Raw genomic sequence first — 18,474 nt, 5'->3', positions numbered from 1 at the left:
GCCTCTAACAGTAAATTGATCATAACGAAATGAAAGACGATCACTCCATCAAATTGAAAAAAAATCTTTGAAATTTGATCAATTTCCCACTTTATTATTTTTCGGTGCTTGGATCCAACAACCTTTGTTTCGTTCATGTGACATCATTAGAACTTCATTGAACAAAGAAAGAGAGGGCGTCGGGTTCAATTTTGAATTTGTTATACATTATGGAAACCTATGTAAGTGAGAAGGTCGTGGAAACTTAAAATTAATATGATATATAAGAGACGATTGCATGACTTATAGAGCTGAAACAATATGCTTTTGTGTGTATTTTCCAGTGGCTAGTTTCCACTCTGGTAGCAAAGTTTACATATTTATTATTATTAGTTCTTATCCTTGCTGTACAAATATTTGAAAACTTGGAAGTTATTTCATGCCGTGTCGAACAATCAAAGCACCTTGAAATTTATATGATCCTCTATTTGCACACGAAACCAATGCTCTTCAGTCAACCCTGTAATTTTAATTTAAACCCAAACCAAGGTGCATGTACATTATTTAGTCGCGCATTATCTACGGCGGTCAGGCCAGCTCATATAAATGTTGGAAGGGCCTTGTATTAAATTTGCATTTCAAATCCTCTTGATTTAGGATATTCCTTCGTTGAACAGAGGAACTTGAAGGAAGTGTGGCTTTCACTTTGCGAGGTTTCTGCTTACTCATGGGTGACTCTTTGTGCATACGAATTGTAGCAACTTTGAGATTATGTGCTGAGTTGCAGTCCTGGGTGAAAGGAAACCATGAAAGTGCCACTTACTTAAATTAAACCACACCAACAACAACCTTACCTGCCACCTCGTAATGCTATGCATGCCGCAACTGAATATATACATATGTACATTCCATTACCCCAATTAAAATACGGTGCATACTACATATGCTGATATGTGTACATATACTTATCACACCATAAGACGTTATCTAACCAGTTCTTAATGTATTCTTCGACTTCCTATGGTTTCTTCTTTCATGTCTCACGTTATCAATTTCTGGAACGAAGGTGATTTACAAACCTGTAGTTGTCGTATCTAAAATGTCAATCAATTCTTTCATCTTTTAATTAAGAAAATATCTACTATGTGAACTTTTGGAATCATTTCGTATTATTTTGTCCACCAGAAGTTGATCTCCCTTTGAAATCTACTTTCTAATTAAAACAGATACAATCCATGTTACACATAAATTAGACATAAACTAGACCAATGGCCTTGTAGGAATAAAGTTGTGTCCTGGTTTGAATTCAACGCCCAGCCAGTCGTCCGAGATTAAGCATTCTCCTAAAACTTTTTCATTACGAGCTCTGCTGTTCTACTTAAAAAAGTTTACCCCGTAAAGCGAAAGAATTCTAAAGCTCTTCTATTCACATGGAGCCAATTATTGCAACTCAATTTTATAACAAAAAATCCCTTCGAAAATAAAAAGAATCTGCAGAGGAGGAAGGTAAATTAATTGGTCTCCACGTGTAAAAGGATATGGAGGAGAAAGGCACAAAATAAATGATTCTTTACATAAGTATCTATGTATGATTCGCCCTATTTCTTTCCGTGTCTCTCTGTGTCTCACAAATTAAAATATTAACCTATTTACTGTTTCGTGACAGTGTATCAATAGGGGTCAAAGTATGCAAAATACGGGTGAGCGTGGGAGAAGTCCTGTCGATGCATCCGGAATCGGACTAATGAGCACTGCAATTCGAAAATGCATTTATTGGATTCATCTCGTGCAGAATTGTATGCAAAAAAACTAGCCAAGGAGTAGGCGTATGTAGATGTGGGTATTTGCTGGTTTTGAGTTTCTCGTAAGTATTATTCAACCCATATATTGAGAAATTCAGCCTGTCATTTCTCTACAATTTGTCGTAATCAAAAGTCTCGTCACGTACATTATTGAGCCAAATTTATATTCCGACATATTCATTGTCAGTTCATGGGAGGAAAACCAAAACCTTTGAAGTGAGGGCAAGGATGAGACGAGACCATGTTCCAAACAGATTGATGAAGAGGTTGAGATGCGCTTTCACTTTGGGTCCATGTTTGTTTCTAGGGCGTGAATGGAATTGCATGCACTCTTTCCTTGGTAAATAATATATGTAGTTCAGGCTGGTAGATCAGTATTCCCGTTGGTTATTCTGCGTTCTTGGCTATTTTAAGATGCAGATTAATACACATTTTGTTAATTCCATTTAAGCGTGTCACCATTACCGAGTGGAAAATAATAATATCAATCAAAGCTTTAATGACCAGAGCGTTTATAGTAATGTGGCTTTTAGAATTCTAATAGCCAGTCAACGAGCGTGACCAGGTGCAAAATATATTGCATTCAGGTAGAGGTCGTACGTACCTACGTCGTAACGTATAATTTTCAAATTAAGTCCTATATTTTGGTCCAGGCTTTCAACGAAATTGTGTGTGACGCAATAATTCCCCATCAGTTTCCAGCTAACAGTTATATCACCAACCTGTCTTCCCATTCTGTACGGAAAAAATAGTTTCGTCATACGTGTAGCCTTATGAAGTAGAGAAAAAAGGAATGAGGGGAAATTCGTTCCTAGACTGGTAGCTTCTGCGTTAATTGATATGAATCGCAATAGAGTGCAGATAATAATATGTTAGCTTTTATGTCACCCACAATCACAGATATTTTTGCGTTACCCGCAACCTGTTATTGTTGTAGCGTGGAAGAAACACTGATAGCAAATAAGTATCACTTCTAATTTCAATATATTATCTTCATGCAGACACACAAGCAATAAAATGTCTACTTTTGGTGATAAATGACCGCTTTAACTCCACTTTATGTAGCTCATTCTCATTAACTGCCCTACCGGATACCGGAATTAGGAATACTAAGCTTTCTCTTGAAAATGCCTGCTCTAATGAAATTCGGACAAACCAGATATTACTTTTATACATATGTATAGGTAACTACGAATTTCTAGGTATATGTAGCCATCCAGTTGATTATATGACAATTAAATCTATTTATTATGTAACACCGGAATTCTGTTGTGGGAGTTAAATTTTTAAGTTTGTAATGGTTCATTATTCCTAATAAATAAAAATAATAAATGGAGAGAAAACTCTTCTGGAGCTTTCTTCATAAAAAACCAGTCGGTTAACAGTACTCGAAATAACGTTCTCTTCTCAATCAACATACAGCCTACGCAATATTGAGTAGCATATTCTATGCCTTTCGTTGAGAATTATCTGCGAGGAATACAATTACCATGGTTCTAAATTGGTATTCATAAGGCAGCAAGCTAATGTATGTGTCCATGGTTACGTAACATCTCCTAACACGCACTGTACTTATTAGTGGCAAATTTATGTTGTTGGAAGTGCAAATATTTGCATTTTTTGGAAATTTATGCTGAAAGAAAGCTAGTTCCATTATTGTCATTACTTAAGACGTGATCTCACTTTTGATGAGGAATGGCAAAAGAGTCCTTAAAAGGTTTATCTCAACGAGGACAAATCCTCAAATCCCTCGAGAAGATGCTCAAATTCAAAGAAATTCTCTTTCACTCAAGGTCTAGACGTTGGTTACCAAGGGAAGTCTCATCAGACAAATTTTTTCTTATTTGACTTTCACAACTTTCTCCATACTCTTGTAACAGAATACAGCCTTACGTAATTTCTCTTTCGCAAGGTTTTCGTACAATGTGACACCCATGCCCTTTGAAACCAATTACTTGAAATGCCGATGTGGAGTCAGTAACTAAATCCTATGAATATATATTCATTTACAGGACATTTGAATGAACAAAAATAGATTTGGATTGGTTTTTATGCCAAAATTTTCAAAATTCACGGAAATTAATGATTTTAAATGTGTCAAAGATGCATATTTATAGTTCCAATGACTTAAGATGTTAATCCTTGATTTTAAATTTAAAAATAGCTCTGGAATAAAATAGAAGTAATAAACAAGGCCCCAAAAAATGGGAAATCTTAGTGAGTCAGCGCAATCACAGTTAATAAATAAAGTTAGATTGAATAATTTTTTCATCACCGCTCTCGGTATCATTTTTCCTGGAAGCATGAATTAATCATTTAGAATAATTGCTCCCCCCTCAAAGGGTCTGGAGATTTCATCAGAATAGGAATTAATAGGATATCCAAATTTATATATCGAAATTGTAGACTTTCAACTCTTTCTTTTAAAACGCAGTTCACAATTACATTTCATATCGATTAATTTAGCCAACTTCTCGTTCAATAGTAAAAACGTCATCTTGTAATCTCAACTAATTTAATGAATGCAAGAGTTCATGCGTATGCAAAACTTAATTTACAGTGGAGCCAGTAAAAATTATCCCGAGAGCGGTGATGCAAAAGTTATTCAATCTAACTTTATTTATTAACTGTGATTGCGCTGACTCACTAAGATTTCCCATTTTTTGGGGCCTTGTTTATTTAAAACTTGTAATTGGTTGTCAAAGACATTATTTTTACTGCACAACCGCCGTTGTTATCGGCACCCTGAATATTTTTATTAAATTTTTGATTTTCAAACTTGAATAACGCTGTTATTTCTCAACCGATTTAGGTCATTTTGCGCTTAAAATGTCCGGAATGACTTTGACTAAAATATTTGCAATAAGCGAGCATGCTGAGATACACCACTTATAAATCATAAAAATAAATATGTTTTCAGGGGAAAATTTTTGCACATTTTGGCACATAACTTGGGTAAAAATCAAAGATTCGCCAAGTCGACTAGCAGATCTTTTCTAAATTACCTATCAATGATCTGTGCAAAATTTTATCAAAATCGGTTGAGAAATGGCTGAGAAATCGACTTATATCACTTTTTTTGGGTGGGGTAAATGCATACTTAGCAAATTTTTTTCGTTGTCACGCCTTATTTAGAGTAACGCATTAATGTCGTTTTAATTTCTGTTTAATTTATTTTTCACCACGACATCAATTTATAGTATATTCTTTTCATTTTGATTTCGTTCAAAATTAATGTCATGCAAACATTTTATTTTCATTTTGTTTTCGTTAATTATTTATAGTGCAATTCATCTCGTTTTCTTTTCTGTTTCACATCATTTTGCAAAGTTGACATGCGGTCAACTTTTTCCGAGTGAAAATAAAACGAAACATCATGCAGATTTTAATATAAAGCGGAAATGGGTCCCAAAAAAATAGCCCTGAAAAGCGCATTCTCGCCAGAGGATGACAAACTGGCGCTCGAATCCAAGTTGGTGACCCTAGTGGAGCCCCACCGCCACATCTGGGACATCAAAGACAAGGACTACAAGGTCAACACGATGCGACAAAATACTTTTACTAGTATTGGAGAGCAGCTTGGAAAACCTGGTAGGTTGAATTTATCATAAAGTTTCTGATAATTATTAACTGCACCTCAACACAGGTGACGTGTGTATGGCACTTTGGCAAAGTTTGAGGACCCAGTACTTGGCCGCGAGACGAGCTCTTCCAACGGGAAGTGGGGCTAAAGCACGAAGTTCCTTCCGACTGTTTGATGCAATGTCCTTTATTTCAGGAGGACAAGATCAGTCTCAGTGAGATGTTTGTTGCTTATGATTCTCTTAGAATTTTTATTGATATTATACTTTCATTTAGGACCATTTGTAATCTTGATGGTGATGAGGACGAGACAGAGCATGCAGATGACGAATTCTCAACAATAAACTTCGCTGACTTGAACGATGACAACATTGACACTTCCGTTGTCCCAATTCAAACTCAAAACTCGGTGCCAGAGTCTAATCCTCGCCCGAGATCCCATGCTAAATTCGGAGGGGTGCGTATATTACTTCTATTGCGTGGTTTTTATGCATGTAAACTTATATTTTTCTTGTGCTGTGTCTAGAAGAGGAAGCTGGACAGTCTGGAGGAACAAATGCTTAATTTTGTCAAGGGAGGTGACTCGAAGGATGACGAATTTGAGCGATTTGGGAAGACCTTGGCTGCAAAACTTCGCAAAATTCATGAAAAGGATCCCAAGGCTGCTGCGACCTGCGAATATGAACTGCATGGGGTTTTGTACAAAACAGAACTCGATATTTTGTAATTACAGTTACTATACAATACATATAACTATATTTAATAGGCGTTGAGTTTATGTTGCATATCCAAAATTTGTATTTGTAGTTTATTTCAAGATGTGGTGAAATAAAAACTGCTCAAAATAATTTACAAATCAATGCACTCAAAAAGATTATAACACAATATAATACAACATAATAGAAAATCATTTACCCCCCGCGTCAACATGATGATCTTGCCAGCTCAGTCGTCCATCCTCACTATTAAAATAGTCTCGAAAGTGGTTCCTGACCTGAGCTGAATACTGGGTGTAGTTGTTGGTGCCTTGCCTTGGTATTTGTATCATCCCGTTATCATTCTGAACAGTATCACGCCAGTTCCCATGCTGAACTCTTCCATCCTCAAATCGATCAGGAGTAATATTGTTGAAGTCTTTCTTATTCATTAGATAATTGTGTAAAATTACGGCCGACAACGTAATTTGCTTCACGAGGTCCACATCCGCTTCAATCACCGAATGGAAAATCCTCCATCGTGCAGCCATTATTCCAAAGGAATTTTCAACGGTCATTCGAGCTCTTGAAAGCCTATAGTTGAAGACTCGGTCCGTCTTTTGCAGGAAGTTTCCTTTGTTTGGTTTCAGCAAGTTGTGCCGTTTCGGAAAAGCGTCATCTCCTAGAAAAACATAGGGCAGAGGAGTACCAGTATTGGATAGTGGTTGTGGCGATGGAAGGTTGAAAGTGTCGTTGGAAATCTTGCGTCCAATGTGGGATTTTGCCAGAATTCCTCCATCTGACTCAGATCCGTACGACCCAATATCTACGGCTGTAAACTTGAAATCTGCATCTGACAGGGCCATCAAGACGATTGAAAAATAAGTCTTGTAATTGAAATACAGGGACCCCGATGCCGAAGGACACTTGATTCGGATGTGTTTGCCATCCAATGATCCACAAGCATGAGGAAAATTCCACTTTGTTCTGAATTGGTTTTCATTATTTATCCAAGTAGATGCGGTGGGCAAATAATCTGACTTCAATGCTTGATTAATTGCTGCAAGAGTTTCTCTAATAATTCCGCACACAGAAGAAGGCGATACACGGAAGCTCATTGCAAGAGAAATTTGAGAGTTTCCTGTGGCGAGGTACCTGCACGAAAATCATGTTTGTTTTGTCATACGACACTACCCGAAATTGGGATATTTTCAGTACCTCAATGTTATTGCCAATCTTTGAAGAGGTGATATAGGACGAATGTGATTAGCCGGATGCGAGATCATTGGGGTCACCAAGTCCAAAATGGTATCGAAATTTTCTTTGCTCATCCTATTTTTATAATGCGAAAGTATGGGTAACGGTGGTGGTAATATAATATGCATATTATCTAGTTTACCTAAAGTATCGGAAATGATAGTAGGGGTCATCTCGAAGATCCATGACCAACTGCTGTTCGCCGTCATTGTCACGCTTCAGAAATATGGGACGAATGTAAACTGATCTCTGCTTTCTCTTCAGTCGCCGTCGCAGACGTTGAACAATAAGAATTTTGATAATGGTAGTTCGATCCATGATTAGCAGGATGAATTAGATGGAAATATGTAGAGTAATTTGCAATTTTTCATGTTTGGCCGGGATTATTTTTTTGTCAATTTATAGTGTTTGGTTTTACGTTGTCGTGAAAATTAAAAGAAAGAGAGATGAAAATTTTTTAAATATTCATCTTGTACTATAAATTAGCATGATGAAAAATAAATCAAAACAAAAATAAAATGTTAAAAAACATAAACAGAAAATAATACTCTAAATAAGGCGTCAAGGTATTTGCCTCACTAAGAAAAACAAGACTTCCAAAATATAATGCGTAGCACAGTACACACAAATAGCGAGTGATTAATGGAGTTGAAAATAAATTTGCAGAATTTTGACCTGACTTCTATACATTACACGTCTCCTTGTTGAGATTTTGTGGAGATTCGGATTACATCAGACCCTTCCCTACTTGACCATGGAGAGTTCATATCCTTCAAACTTTCCTGAAGAAAGATGAAGAGTTTCTTTCTCTCGGAAATTACTGCATGTGCAATAATAATCCAAGACTTTCTTGCCTGTGAACATATATGTAGTACGTTCTATGTATAGGCGCGATATCCCTGGTGCCCCACTACTCAAAGTACACATTTGGTTAGAAGCCTATTGAAAAAACTTTACAACATTTCAAGTGAAAGTAAGGTTGACACAGGTCTCTTTTTTGTCTTGAAATAGAAGCTGCCGTCACAAATATGTATCCTAAAAGAGTGAAAGGGCAACAAACTGAAAGTTGTGTAAAAAAACAGAATGGCAAACACAAAGCAAAAAATGTGTCAAGGAAGGGTAACGTCTGGCCGAGGAACAACCCGGACACGTATTTTCTGGCACTTTATTTCCTCCCTGTCAGGATAGCAATTAACCTCACACTTGGTGAACGAATAATGGCTTTTGTTCCAGTTTATGGAAGCTGACAATCTGATATATAGCTCTCAGAAGTCCGAGTATGTATAAGCTCTGGAGAATTAAAGTAACGCAATTTTATATAAATAATGAAATTCGGACGCATGAAATTGCTAGAAAGAGTCGATTAATTTTAGTTAATTTTACAGAAATGAATGCAATAGTGGGTTGTATAATATTTGACATTTTTAGTCCCCACGCACTTTTACGCCATACATCCGGCTCCTGCTTTGTGAAGTACTTAGATATAAATAAACCAAGTTTCAAGTTCATATACTACAAATCCTTAAGCAAACATGTATATGTGTGCTTCACTAAAAAAACAAATATTTTATAAGTTATTGTGAGAGAAAAATGTCCAAAACAGGTGCAATTTTTTTTATGTATAAGTCATATGTCGTTAGACTAAACTATCTACTCCCACATCTCACAATAACATATCGTGGGAGTGTATCATTATTGAAATAGACACAAAACTGACCATGCTCCCAGTAGCCTTCAATAACACTGGAACTCGCTGACAATTGATTTTCCTCTCATGAAATGATTCAAACTTTTGTCATAAAAGAAGTCTCTGCTCTCCATTTACTACTGGTCACGACATGATCTCGAACAAAATTGACCATGAATAAGAATCATATCATGAAAGGAATGACATTAAGCTGACATTGGATATGCAAAATAATTTGTTACGGATGACAGTCGGATTTTATCCAGATCGTCAGCATACGGTTTAAAAAAAACTCCTTACAAAATGCAGCATAGTGATTTTTTTATTCTGGTGTCAGTAGCAGTCATTTGCTTTGGATCAATTGACAAAATTTCAGGAAATAGTCGTAAGTTGTTCTTGAGCAAATCTTGTATACTTATCTTCTCTTGTGGGATCGTTAACACTATTTGTTGCATTTAGCACCCCTGAAAATTCATATCAACGGAACATCCGTCCCATCTAAATTGTCACGTTTTCTTCTCGAAGCCCAAACTGCCCTGTATCACTGGCATCCTCTGATCAGCTCTCGTCTCTCTTCGCCAAACTATACAGCACCGCCACTTATTTACCTCAACTTTGAAAACTGCGCGAAATATTCTGCAGCTAGTCACAACTTTGGACCTTTTGGACGTATCACGGCCTGCACACCGCATTACCTCGCCCATCCAACCGACATCGGATCTCTGATCACTGTGCTAACATTTATCATCCAAAATTACAATATAGAACCACGGCCTGCACATTATGTCACGTACGGCGTTGCCCAGTACGTTCGAAGATACATGTACGAGAAGGAGGAAGAGAAGAAAGTTCTCAAGAAACCTGGACCCACGTCAAAGTTTGATGAACACAGCACAAGCAGCGATGACTTGGCTTACTTCTTTAACTATATCAATTTAAAGTTTAAAATGGAAGAAGAGAACGAAGAGATGGACTTTATCCAATTGCTTAATTGGGATTCGAGAGAGGGAAAATTCAATAGCAGTTTTTGGGAAGATAGACTCGGCAAAGATGTGCACCAATTGTGGGCGGAGATGGTCAAGGAAGACAATAGTTTGAATTAAGTGGGTTAATATATGTAAGAAAAATGAATATATGAAGATACATAAATAATCCTGATAGATGACAAAATTACGTATTACATACAACCAATAAATATTTTGCTAACTGTGCGCAATTAAATTAAGTTTAACTTGGAAATTTTTGTTACCCAAGTACAGTCACATAATTTTATGAATATATAAATAACAACTTATGCAATTCTTAGTCCAAGTTAAAGAAGTTTGTCTTGAATCGAGTGAATACATATTGTATTATAAGACATGAACATATGTATGTACTTTAAACACATGATTTGAAGAGTAATCGTAATTGACAATTATATTTGTCCAATTTAAATTTCTTACTAGTACTAGATTAAATTCATGTCAAGGTCGGGGTCATTTATAAAGTGTAGTCTTGAAGTTGTCTTGAAATCCAATTGATAACATTTTCAAGGTGCTGCCAAAAAGTTTTCAATTTTAAACAAGTCAGTCCTAACGACATGGAAAGTTGCACACGATACAAAAGATACGCGTTAAGTTATTTTTCTTGTTGAGTAAATCTTGCATCATATTTTTTCAGTTAAAAATTCCTATGCGTGGCAAAAGGGGTCTGAAGTTTTCTTCCCATTTCATTCGGAAAAACATAACTCATAATTTATAGAAAAAAGTGGGCATATCTATTTATTTGGATACTGAAACTTTTAATATTGAATCATCGTTAAAACTAATTACTGTAAATAGAAAATAATACAAGATAATCACATTTAAGAATAAATAAAACGTAAGTCTCATTTTTGCCATCACCTACCTCATATCACAAGTCATAAAGTCGTAATCCATCAATGCATGTTAACAAATATATAAGGTTGATTCATGGTTGATTTCACTTGTAATTACAATTTGACCACCACCGTTACGTATGCACAAACTGTCTGAAACTGAACTATTAGTGACTCACATTGTTTCACATGGTTTACTCTAAGAAAGCAAATTCAGTGCCAGGAAAGTGGCTTTTGTTAGATACCAAGCATAAATGGGAAGTAAGCATAATATTGTAAATGCAAAACAGCAAACTTCAGAAAACTGTATACTAATTGTAAGTAATCTTGCCAAACTTTAGTTTAAGTTTGACAATATCACAACCGATACTATTTCCATCTAAATACTTGTTAATAAGTAGATGGAACGATGGATGTACACAAAGAAACAAGCTTGTGTTTAGATTCTCAACTTGTTTCGTAATGGAATGGAACCGTTCATTAATTTTAAAGATTTTAAAATAATTTTTCCATTGCCTGAGAAAAACCATTATTAATTTATGATCAGTACCTAACTTTTGATTAGTGTAAGATAACTTGATGGGAATTTCAAAATGATTGAAATCATCATTTTTGAAGGGTATGTAGGTATTTCGCAGTACAGCTTCCGACTTCTGTGGTGAAAAGAGTAGGTTGAATTTGAAGGGTATCGTAGACATACATATGCAAGACCATTACTGTGATCATTAAATATTATAATATTCAACACGCGTTGCCTCAAAAGATCGTGTACATACTTCGAATTTTAATTTCTCTTCCCGTGTATCTACTTTTCAAATCCCTCCTAATGAAAGTAAACCTTGAAAAGAGTTCTGGAGAAACTACTTATATTTCAACTAATAAAGTCGCTTTTCTTTGAAGCAGGCACACCACATTTTAACTTTCTTTTGCATCTTTCAACTATCTCTCTCCACGTGGAGACAGTTATTACGTATGATTACCTTGAATTTTTATGTATGAACAAATATGGTTCGTTTTCTGACTCAATGCTATACCCTTCAATCACATATTTCTGGAACTCCACTCTAATCCAATCTACATAACAAATCAGAAGCAAATAGCAGACTTCCACATCTCGGAAAAAATTCCAATCATTTTTTGGGACTTTCAAATTATGAGATGTCAAGCTGAATCAGAGAAGCATGAGCTAGATGTACATTCATTTGTCACGTTGGGCTATCATATTTAGTTTGATACATAGACATTGAGCACTACTACCGGCTATAAAGTCGCATTTGGGGGAATAAAAATACGAGGAATTGAAGGAACCCTATTTTTGCTCACTACTAAAAAATCGCACATGCTTTCTCCCTCATATAGCGGATCTTTGATTTGATAACTCTGTAAACTGGAACCCGCAGTGGCTTTCTCATCTGGAATTTTTTATTTGAGGCCAAATATTCCAAAAATTTGACCCGATTTGCTCTAAATGGAATTGTAGGAAACCCATTTCTGACTCAATCACTCAATAAAATTCGGCTTTGTGTTCCATGCTTCCAACTATATACATATGTACATATTTGAACATTATGCCAGGGGTTCGGATCGAATTTTTTTTGTGCTCCACACAATCCATTTCAGTATCTTTAGGTTAGTGAAAACGAGTTTTGCGAGAAGAGAGGGTTTCAGGAAAAGCTTTAATCAAATTCCTTGGAGGGCGACATTGTATTAAAATCGTCCTTGGAATTTTGGCTGGTAGCATGTTATGTATCAACCAGAAAAATTTAAGGCGGAGTTATTTTTCCTGGAATTAAATGTAAATAGGTTTAAAGGTTTATGGGAATTGTGTGTGTTTCGCTGAAGATGGTGTAGATCCAACTGCTAAATTAACTAATTAGCGAAAGATTGACACATTAAAGCAAAACAAAATTAAAAAACATACACTTTTAGATATTGGAACAGAATGTGCAGCCATTGTTTTGCCTCATTTTCTGCACTGGATCTTTCCATGATCCGTTGTTCCAAAGCAAATCATCAGTTTCAACTTGTGAAAGTAAATCTACGTACATATGTATGTAGTTTATTTATACAAGCTAGTTTTTGAAGAGTAAAGCTGAATTTACATATGTTACGCTAACATGTAAACCCTTTTTTACATATAATTTTTATTCCCTAACTTGAAAAATATGGCCCCAACGAAATACTTATGACTAGGTTCAGAAAAACCGGTACATGGTGTTGGACGAGTTGTCGCAAAACTCAAAACGCTCTTACACGTGTCTAATAGAATCAAAAATTAAGGTACACGTGTTCGCGCGTTTTTTCTCAAGGTGCCCCAAATTTTTCATTTCGCCCCAAATACTGGGAAAAAACATTGTGACGCTACCAGTGCGTTGATTACTTCCAAACTTGGCATGCAAGCCTTATTTGGGATTTCCCATAGTGCCTGAGAGACTTGGCCGCCTAGGTAGAAATTTACAATGCCAATTACCTGACAATTTTGACAATTTTTTTCGTTTTTTCAACATAGTTTCCTAGCTTATGTAATGGTATCTTTCTAGCTTTATATCTCTACAGAAACCCTATATTCTGCTTCGAATTCCGTTTCGTTGAACCTCATAGCTCAAATATTAAGGGTACTTTGTAGGGAGTTCGATTTTGATGGAAGTTCCAACAAAGTAATCATAATGCTCGTTTTCTCTATTAATTTCAGTTCGATTTAACCAAATTTTTGATATGTTCTACATATTTAGTAGTCAAACAACTGTCAGTTGCAAAAATGTCGAAATCTACCTGCGTGACCTTTTTCTAGAGGCCAGAAGGAAACGTCGGGCACTAAAGTCTCATATAACCCCATAACTGGGGTATCGTTGGAAATATCTCGGAGAGAGGATTCAGAATATATATACTTTGTAGGGTCTGGGACCACCCCTTAATTAGTTAGAGACTAAAAAGCATTATTGAGTTTCATTTTTCCTTGTATACAGACGTTAACACAGGAGCAGATTGAAATCTAACATAGCAGTAGATTGATGAAAACTCAATTATATTTCTCTGTCTCTAAATACTTAGTGGGTGGTCTCAGACCCCACAAAGTATATATATTCTGAATCCTCCCTCCGAGATCTTTCCAACGATACCCCAGTTATGGGGTTATATGAGACTTTACTGCCCGACATTTCCTTCGGACCTCTAGAAAAAGGTCACGCAGGTAGATTTCGACATTTTTGCAACTGACAGTTGTTTGACTACTAAATATGTAGAACATATCAAAAATTTTGTTAAATCGAACTGAAATTAATAGAGAAAACGAGCATTATGATTACTTTGTTGGAACTTCCATCAAAATCGAACTCCCTACAAAGTACCCTTAATATTTGAGCTATGAGGTTCAACGAAACGGAATTCGAAGCAGAATATAGGGTTTCTGTAGAGATATAAAGCTAGAAAGATACCATTACATAAGCTAGGAAACTATGTTGAAAAAACGAAAAAAATTGTCAAAATTGTCAGGTAATTGGCATTGTAAATTTCTACCTAGGCGGCCAAGTCTCTCAGGCACTATGGGAAATCCCAAATAAGGCTTGCATGCCAAGTTTGGAAGTAATCAACGCACTGGTAGCGTCACAATGTTTTTTCCCAGTATTTGGGGCGAAATGAAAAATTTGGGGCACCTTGAGAAAAAACGCGCGAACACGTGTACCTTAATTTTTGATTCTATTAGACACGTGTAAGAGCGTTTTGAGTTTTGCGACAACTCGTCCAACACCATGTACCGGTTTTTCTGAACCTAGTCTTATAAATAACGTAGAAATATATTTATAAGCGGATCTATGCAAGACGAAAGTTACTATGCATGCTAATATTCTTGCATAAAAATATGTAAATGAGTCTTATCCTAGAAGAAGAAAGAAAGAAGGGGAAGGACTAATTGAATTTTCCATCAATTTATTCAGAATGATCTTTGACTGAATTTGATTGGCGGAAAGTAATAAAGTTATGCAAACAATGTGCTTTCAAGCCCACCATGCTAAGAGTACAGTTTGTATGCACAAGAGATGGTCACGGTAGAGATAAAATAACGGTTCTCTTTCTGCATAGCCATTGAAGAACCTCAAAGGAGTTTAATTTACTTAACATTGCATCTCATCGTAATTTAATGTTACAACTTTGCGATAGAGATTTAATTAAGACGTGACCCCAAATTTAGGAATATATTTTGTCTTCCTATAACTAAATAACAAAACCGAAGACTAATTTATCTGTATGACCGCAACATACCGTAGAGAAATGAAATGCTTTCACTAAATTTTCGTCTACTGAGCCAACACCTCAATTAAAAGAACTACATCTCGTAGATCGTTGATAAGATTCGGGTTTCTTAAAATTCACCTCCTTATAAAAAGAAACCTCTCTTTTCGTAGCGATTGGAAATAAGATATTTCACAACGAAGCTGAATGTTCAAAGAGAACGGCATGGTACTGGAATTTCGCATCCTTGTTAAACGACTACATCCATGGAATCAATAAAGCTGTAATGAGTAGATTTTTTGGTCCTTTGTATTACAGCTCAATTTTTACAAGGCACGATTACAACATTAAATTGGATGTAGTGCATAAATTCCAGAAATTAAGGAACCCATGCAGAAAGAAATCCCTTTTTATCTCTACATACTACGCACTAGAGCAGAAATTTACTTTCCTTTCTTCCAGATGAACAGCTATTTTAGACAGATTTGTAGTACATCATGAAAGTAGATGAGGTTTTCACAATTTTATCGGTCCTTTATACACAAACGTGTTTAAAATACAAAGATTTTTTCTTGCAGAGGAGAATGCAACTTGGATTTAATTATCCGGATAAAAATAATTTCCTACAGTGCTTTCTGATAAATAGAACGAGTTGTAATTAGTACAAATGGGCAAGTAAAGTTCCTATTTGTGCATCATTACAGAATCCACTTTCTAAATACGTTCTGTTCTTCTGCTCAGAAGAGTATTAGAGTCGGATCAGACTTCCGCTGGCAAAATAACAACGCCTGCAGGAATAATAGATAAGCCTCTCCTAATTAATTGCAATCGGACAGAAGTAGATATATAATTAGGCAGTGATACAAAACAGCATCCAAAGGTTTTATGCCTTATTAAAAGTTATTTTTTGTATTAAACAGCAATCCATTTGTCTGCTATTATGTACATGCTTATACCCACACACGTACATTCAGATACTCAAGTTTTTGCATTATACGAATCGCTGTGTGACTTTGATTCGTTTGAACTACTATTTCCAGTTCGATTCACTTTGTACTTTTTTTTCATTGGTCATGAAAAGTTTTCCATGCAAGATTGGTTAAAGAGTATTGGTTTTCAGTCAGATATATTGCAAAACACAAAATGGAACAGACAAATGCGAAAGGGAACAAGCAATCCGGAATAGTGCGCTTTTGCTTGATGTGAAATTTCAATCAGTAGATGCATATCAGTCGTGTGTAGTTTCTAGGGGTCATGGCTCACGGAGAAATTGTGTTTTCTTTGATAGGCCATCCATTGTGCTTCTGTCCAAGTTCACTGTTGCGTGACCAGACATGGTTTCAAGGGCATGGACAATTGACATGACCACATATGTAGTTTCGCAATTCTAAAATGTCACAAATTTATAAATTGTGTTCCAAAGTTTATTGTACTGAATCAAGTAAAATTGAAGCTGTCTTTTTTGCATTTTCAGAACCGTAATTGAATCACTACCCAATGAAACCCTTGGACCTACAAATTCAATAAAAAGTTTACATACACCACGCTCTGATTGATTTCAACTAAATCATATTGTCCCCGAAACGGGAAGGATTAAACATGTCACACTCGCCCAACGATACTACAGCACTTGGCGTGATCACGACCACTGCACAACCCTGGTGGCGTGGGAGTTCGTTTCCATACTCGCAGTACAAGGATCTCATGCCCGAAGACCAGTTCGCCAAACTGCTTGCGATGCACGAAAACAGTGCAGCAAATGCGGGTTTGTTCCTAACATCAATATTTACACTTACCCTCAGTATTTGCACATAATTTGAATATTTCGCCGGTTTTGTGTAATGCAGCTCTTTACGTGGCAGTCGTCCTGGCCGTGTACCTCGTCCTTTTGTCCCTCTTGCTGTGTCGTTACATGAGAAGAAGACCTCCCATCCGGGAGCTTCCACTCCCTTCGTTGCCAACCCCATCAGACGTCCCTCGACCAGGGCCAACTTTTTTAGAAATGCTGCTTAGCTGCATGACCAAACCTTACGACGCTGTCAGACATTGCACCCTCCGGAGCGGGGCCGGTGTGGCGAGCATAAGTTCGGAAGAGAATGACGAGGAGCGGTCTGGTCACGGGAGTAGAAGAGACTCCACGGTCATCAGAATGAACCAGTTGAGACCGCATTCCTCCAGTTTTGATGGGAAACCTCAGCCGCACATGGTCAACGTCTGCGTGGAGATGGACCATAGAGGAGATAATAGTTTTCAGTTGGGTGTGGTGTAGTCAGAGATGGATTGTTGATTTTGAGAGATTATTGTAACAACTACTGAATACCTGGCATGTACTAAATATTTTAATAAGATTGTTGTAATAATAGGATAATAAAATATATACATGTTTGTAAATATATGGTTGTTATCTTGCGTGAAAATACCTATGAAAGTGTGAAGTATATTAAGATAAGTTAATGATAAATGTGTTATCAGTTTATTTGTTAGCTAACGTCTAGAAATTTATAGAGATCTGTTTTTAGGAATACTGAAAAATATATTCTATGTTTCAAAGCCAAAATAACATACTGTGATTTTCGTCTGACGAAATGATTTACAAAATATCCATCATGTAACCTCCAAAGTACTTACGCAATCGTATTATGTCTACGAACAGCTTGTTTGGGGGTACATATGCAAGCTGTGCGATACATTATAATTACAATTTGTCATAGTATGGCATCAAACGTTATGTAAATATATGTATTTAAATATGACCGTTGAGATTAAAACGCTGTACATGATGTTCCTCTTTCCTTTCCGTTGTTTCACATTATCCAACCAAGATAACTATAGTCTATCACATATATGCAGATATGCAATCGCATAAGGATATATTTGCCTACATGGTCAAGAAGTTGGGTCTTTGGAAAAATTGAAAAGCTGTGCCAAGATACACTTATTTTGTCAAAATAACTTTTTTTTACAGACCAACATAGTTTTCTAAAAATGTATGTAACTATTACTTTGATAGAATATGGTACAAAACTGGAAACCTTTTCAAATACTAGTAAATAGTATGTCTACCAACTTTTACTTGGGCATGCAAACATTTGTAGCCGGTAGTAATATTTATCCAGTGAAAAATATCCACCGCATATTGCCTCATATTGAATCCAAACAGAGCAAGTGGTTGAAATTGCATGACCTCATAAGCCCCCTAAAAATAAAATACCTTCATGGACAAATCCACTTAAAAATTCCTTCGTCTGGTCCATTTTACCAATCTTCCGTGAACAACCGAAATTGCATTGCTGATGGTTAATATGTAACTGCATGCATTATTGCGTTGGGCTTGACCTCGCGTACTATGCATGAACAAATTGTGCTAATATAAAGATTCAT

At 36.2% G+C, this 18,474-nt stretch overlaps 4 protein-coding genes across 4 annotated transcripts in view; 3 read left to right on the top strand and 1 right to left on the bottom strand.

Moving 5' to 3' along the window:
* The window catches only part of LOC118435011, a 30,396-nt gene extending 12,556 nt beyond the window's left edge, over nt 1–17,840 (top strand). Inside the window, exons 2-3 of the mRNA XM_035849973.1 lie at nt 16,568–16,858; nt 16,941–17,840. Of these exons, the coding sequence (XP_035705866.1) occupies nt 16,693–16,858; nt 16,941–17,362 (588 nt within the window). The 5' untranslated portion in view covers nt 16,568–16,692 and the 3' untranslated portion in view covers nt 17,363–17,840. The remainder of the gene's footprint in view (nt 1–16,567; nt 16,859–16,940) is intronic.
* Nucleotides 4,935–6,225, top strand: LOC118435010. The gene is made up of 4 exons (XM_035849972.1): nt 4,935–5,372; nt 5,428–5,578; nt 5,640–5,820; nt 5,890–6,225. The coding sequence occupies exons 1-4, from the start codon at nt 5,183–5,185 to the stop codon at nt 6,088–6,090; spliced, it is 723 nt and encodes a 240-aa protein (XP_035705865.1). The 5' UTR covers nt 4,935–5,182; the 3' UTR covers nt 6,091–6,225.
* On the bottom strand, nt 6,140–7,852 carry LOC118435008. Its single transcript, XM_035849970.1, has 3 exons — nt 7,458–7,852; nt 7,277–7,390; nt 6,140–7,213 (listed from the first exon to the last, which is right to left on the bottom strand). The coding sequence occupies exons 1-3, from the start codon at nt 7,631–7,633 to the stop codon at nt 6,271–6,273; spliced, it is 1,233 nt and encodes a 410-aa protein (XP_035705863.1). The 5' UTR covers nt 7,634–7,852; the 3' UTR covers nt 6,140–6,270.
* LOC118435009 lies at nt 9,152–10,368 on the top strand. Its single transcript, XM_035849971.1, has 2 exons — nt 9,152–9,387; nt 9,462–10,368. The coding sequence occupies exons 1-2, from the start codon at nt 9,306–9,308 to the stop codon at nt 10,103–10,105; spliced, it is 726 nt and encodes a 241-aa protein (XP_035705864.1). The 5' UTR covers nt 9,152–9,305; the 3' UTR covers nt 10,106–10,368.
* Nucleotides 17,841–18,474: the final 634 nt, after the last annotated feature.

This window comes from Folsomia candida, unplaced genomic scaffold (genome assembly GCF_002217175.1).
Source record: "Folsomia candida strain VU population unplaced genomic scaffold, ASM221717v1 Fcan01_Sc003, whole genome shotgun sequence".
Classification (NCBI taxonomy): domain Eukaryota; kingdom Metazoa; phylum Arthropoda; class Collembola; order Entomobryomorpha; family Isotomidae; genus Folsomia; species Folsomia candida.
This window is presented reverse-complemented; position numbering and strand designations above follow the sequence as displayed.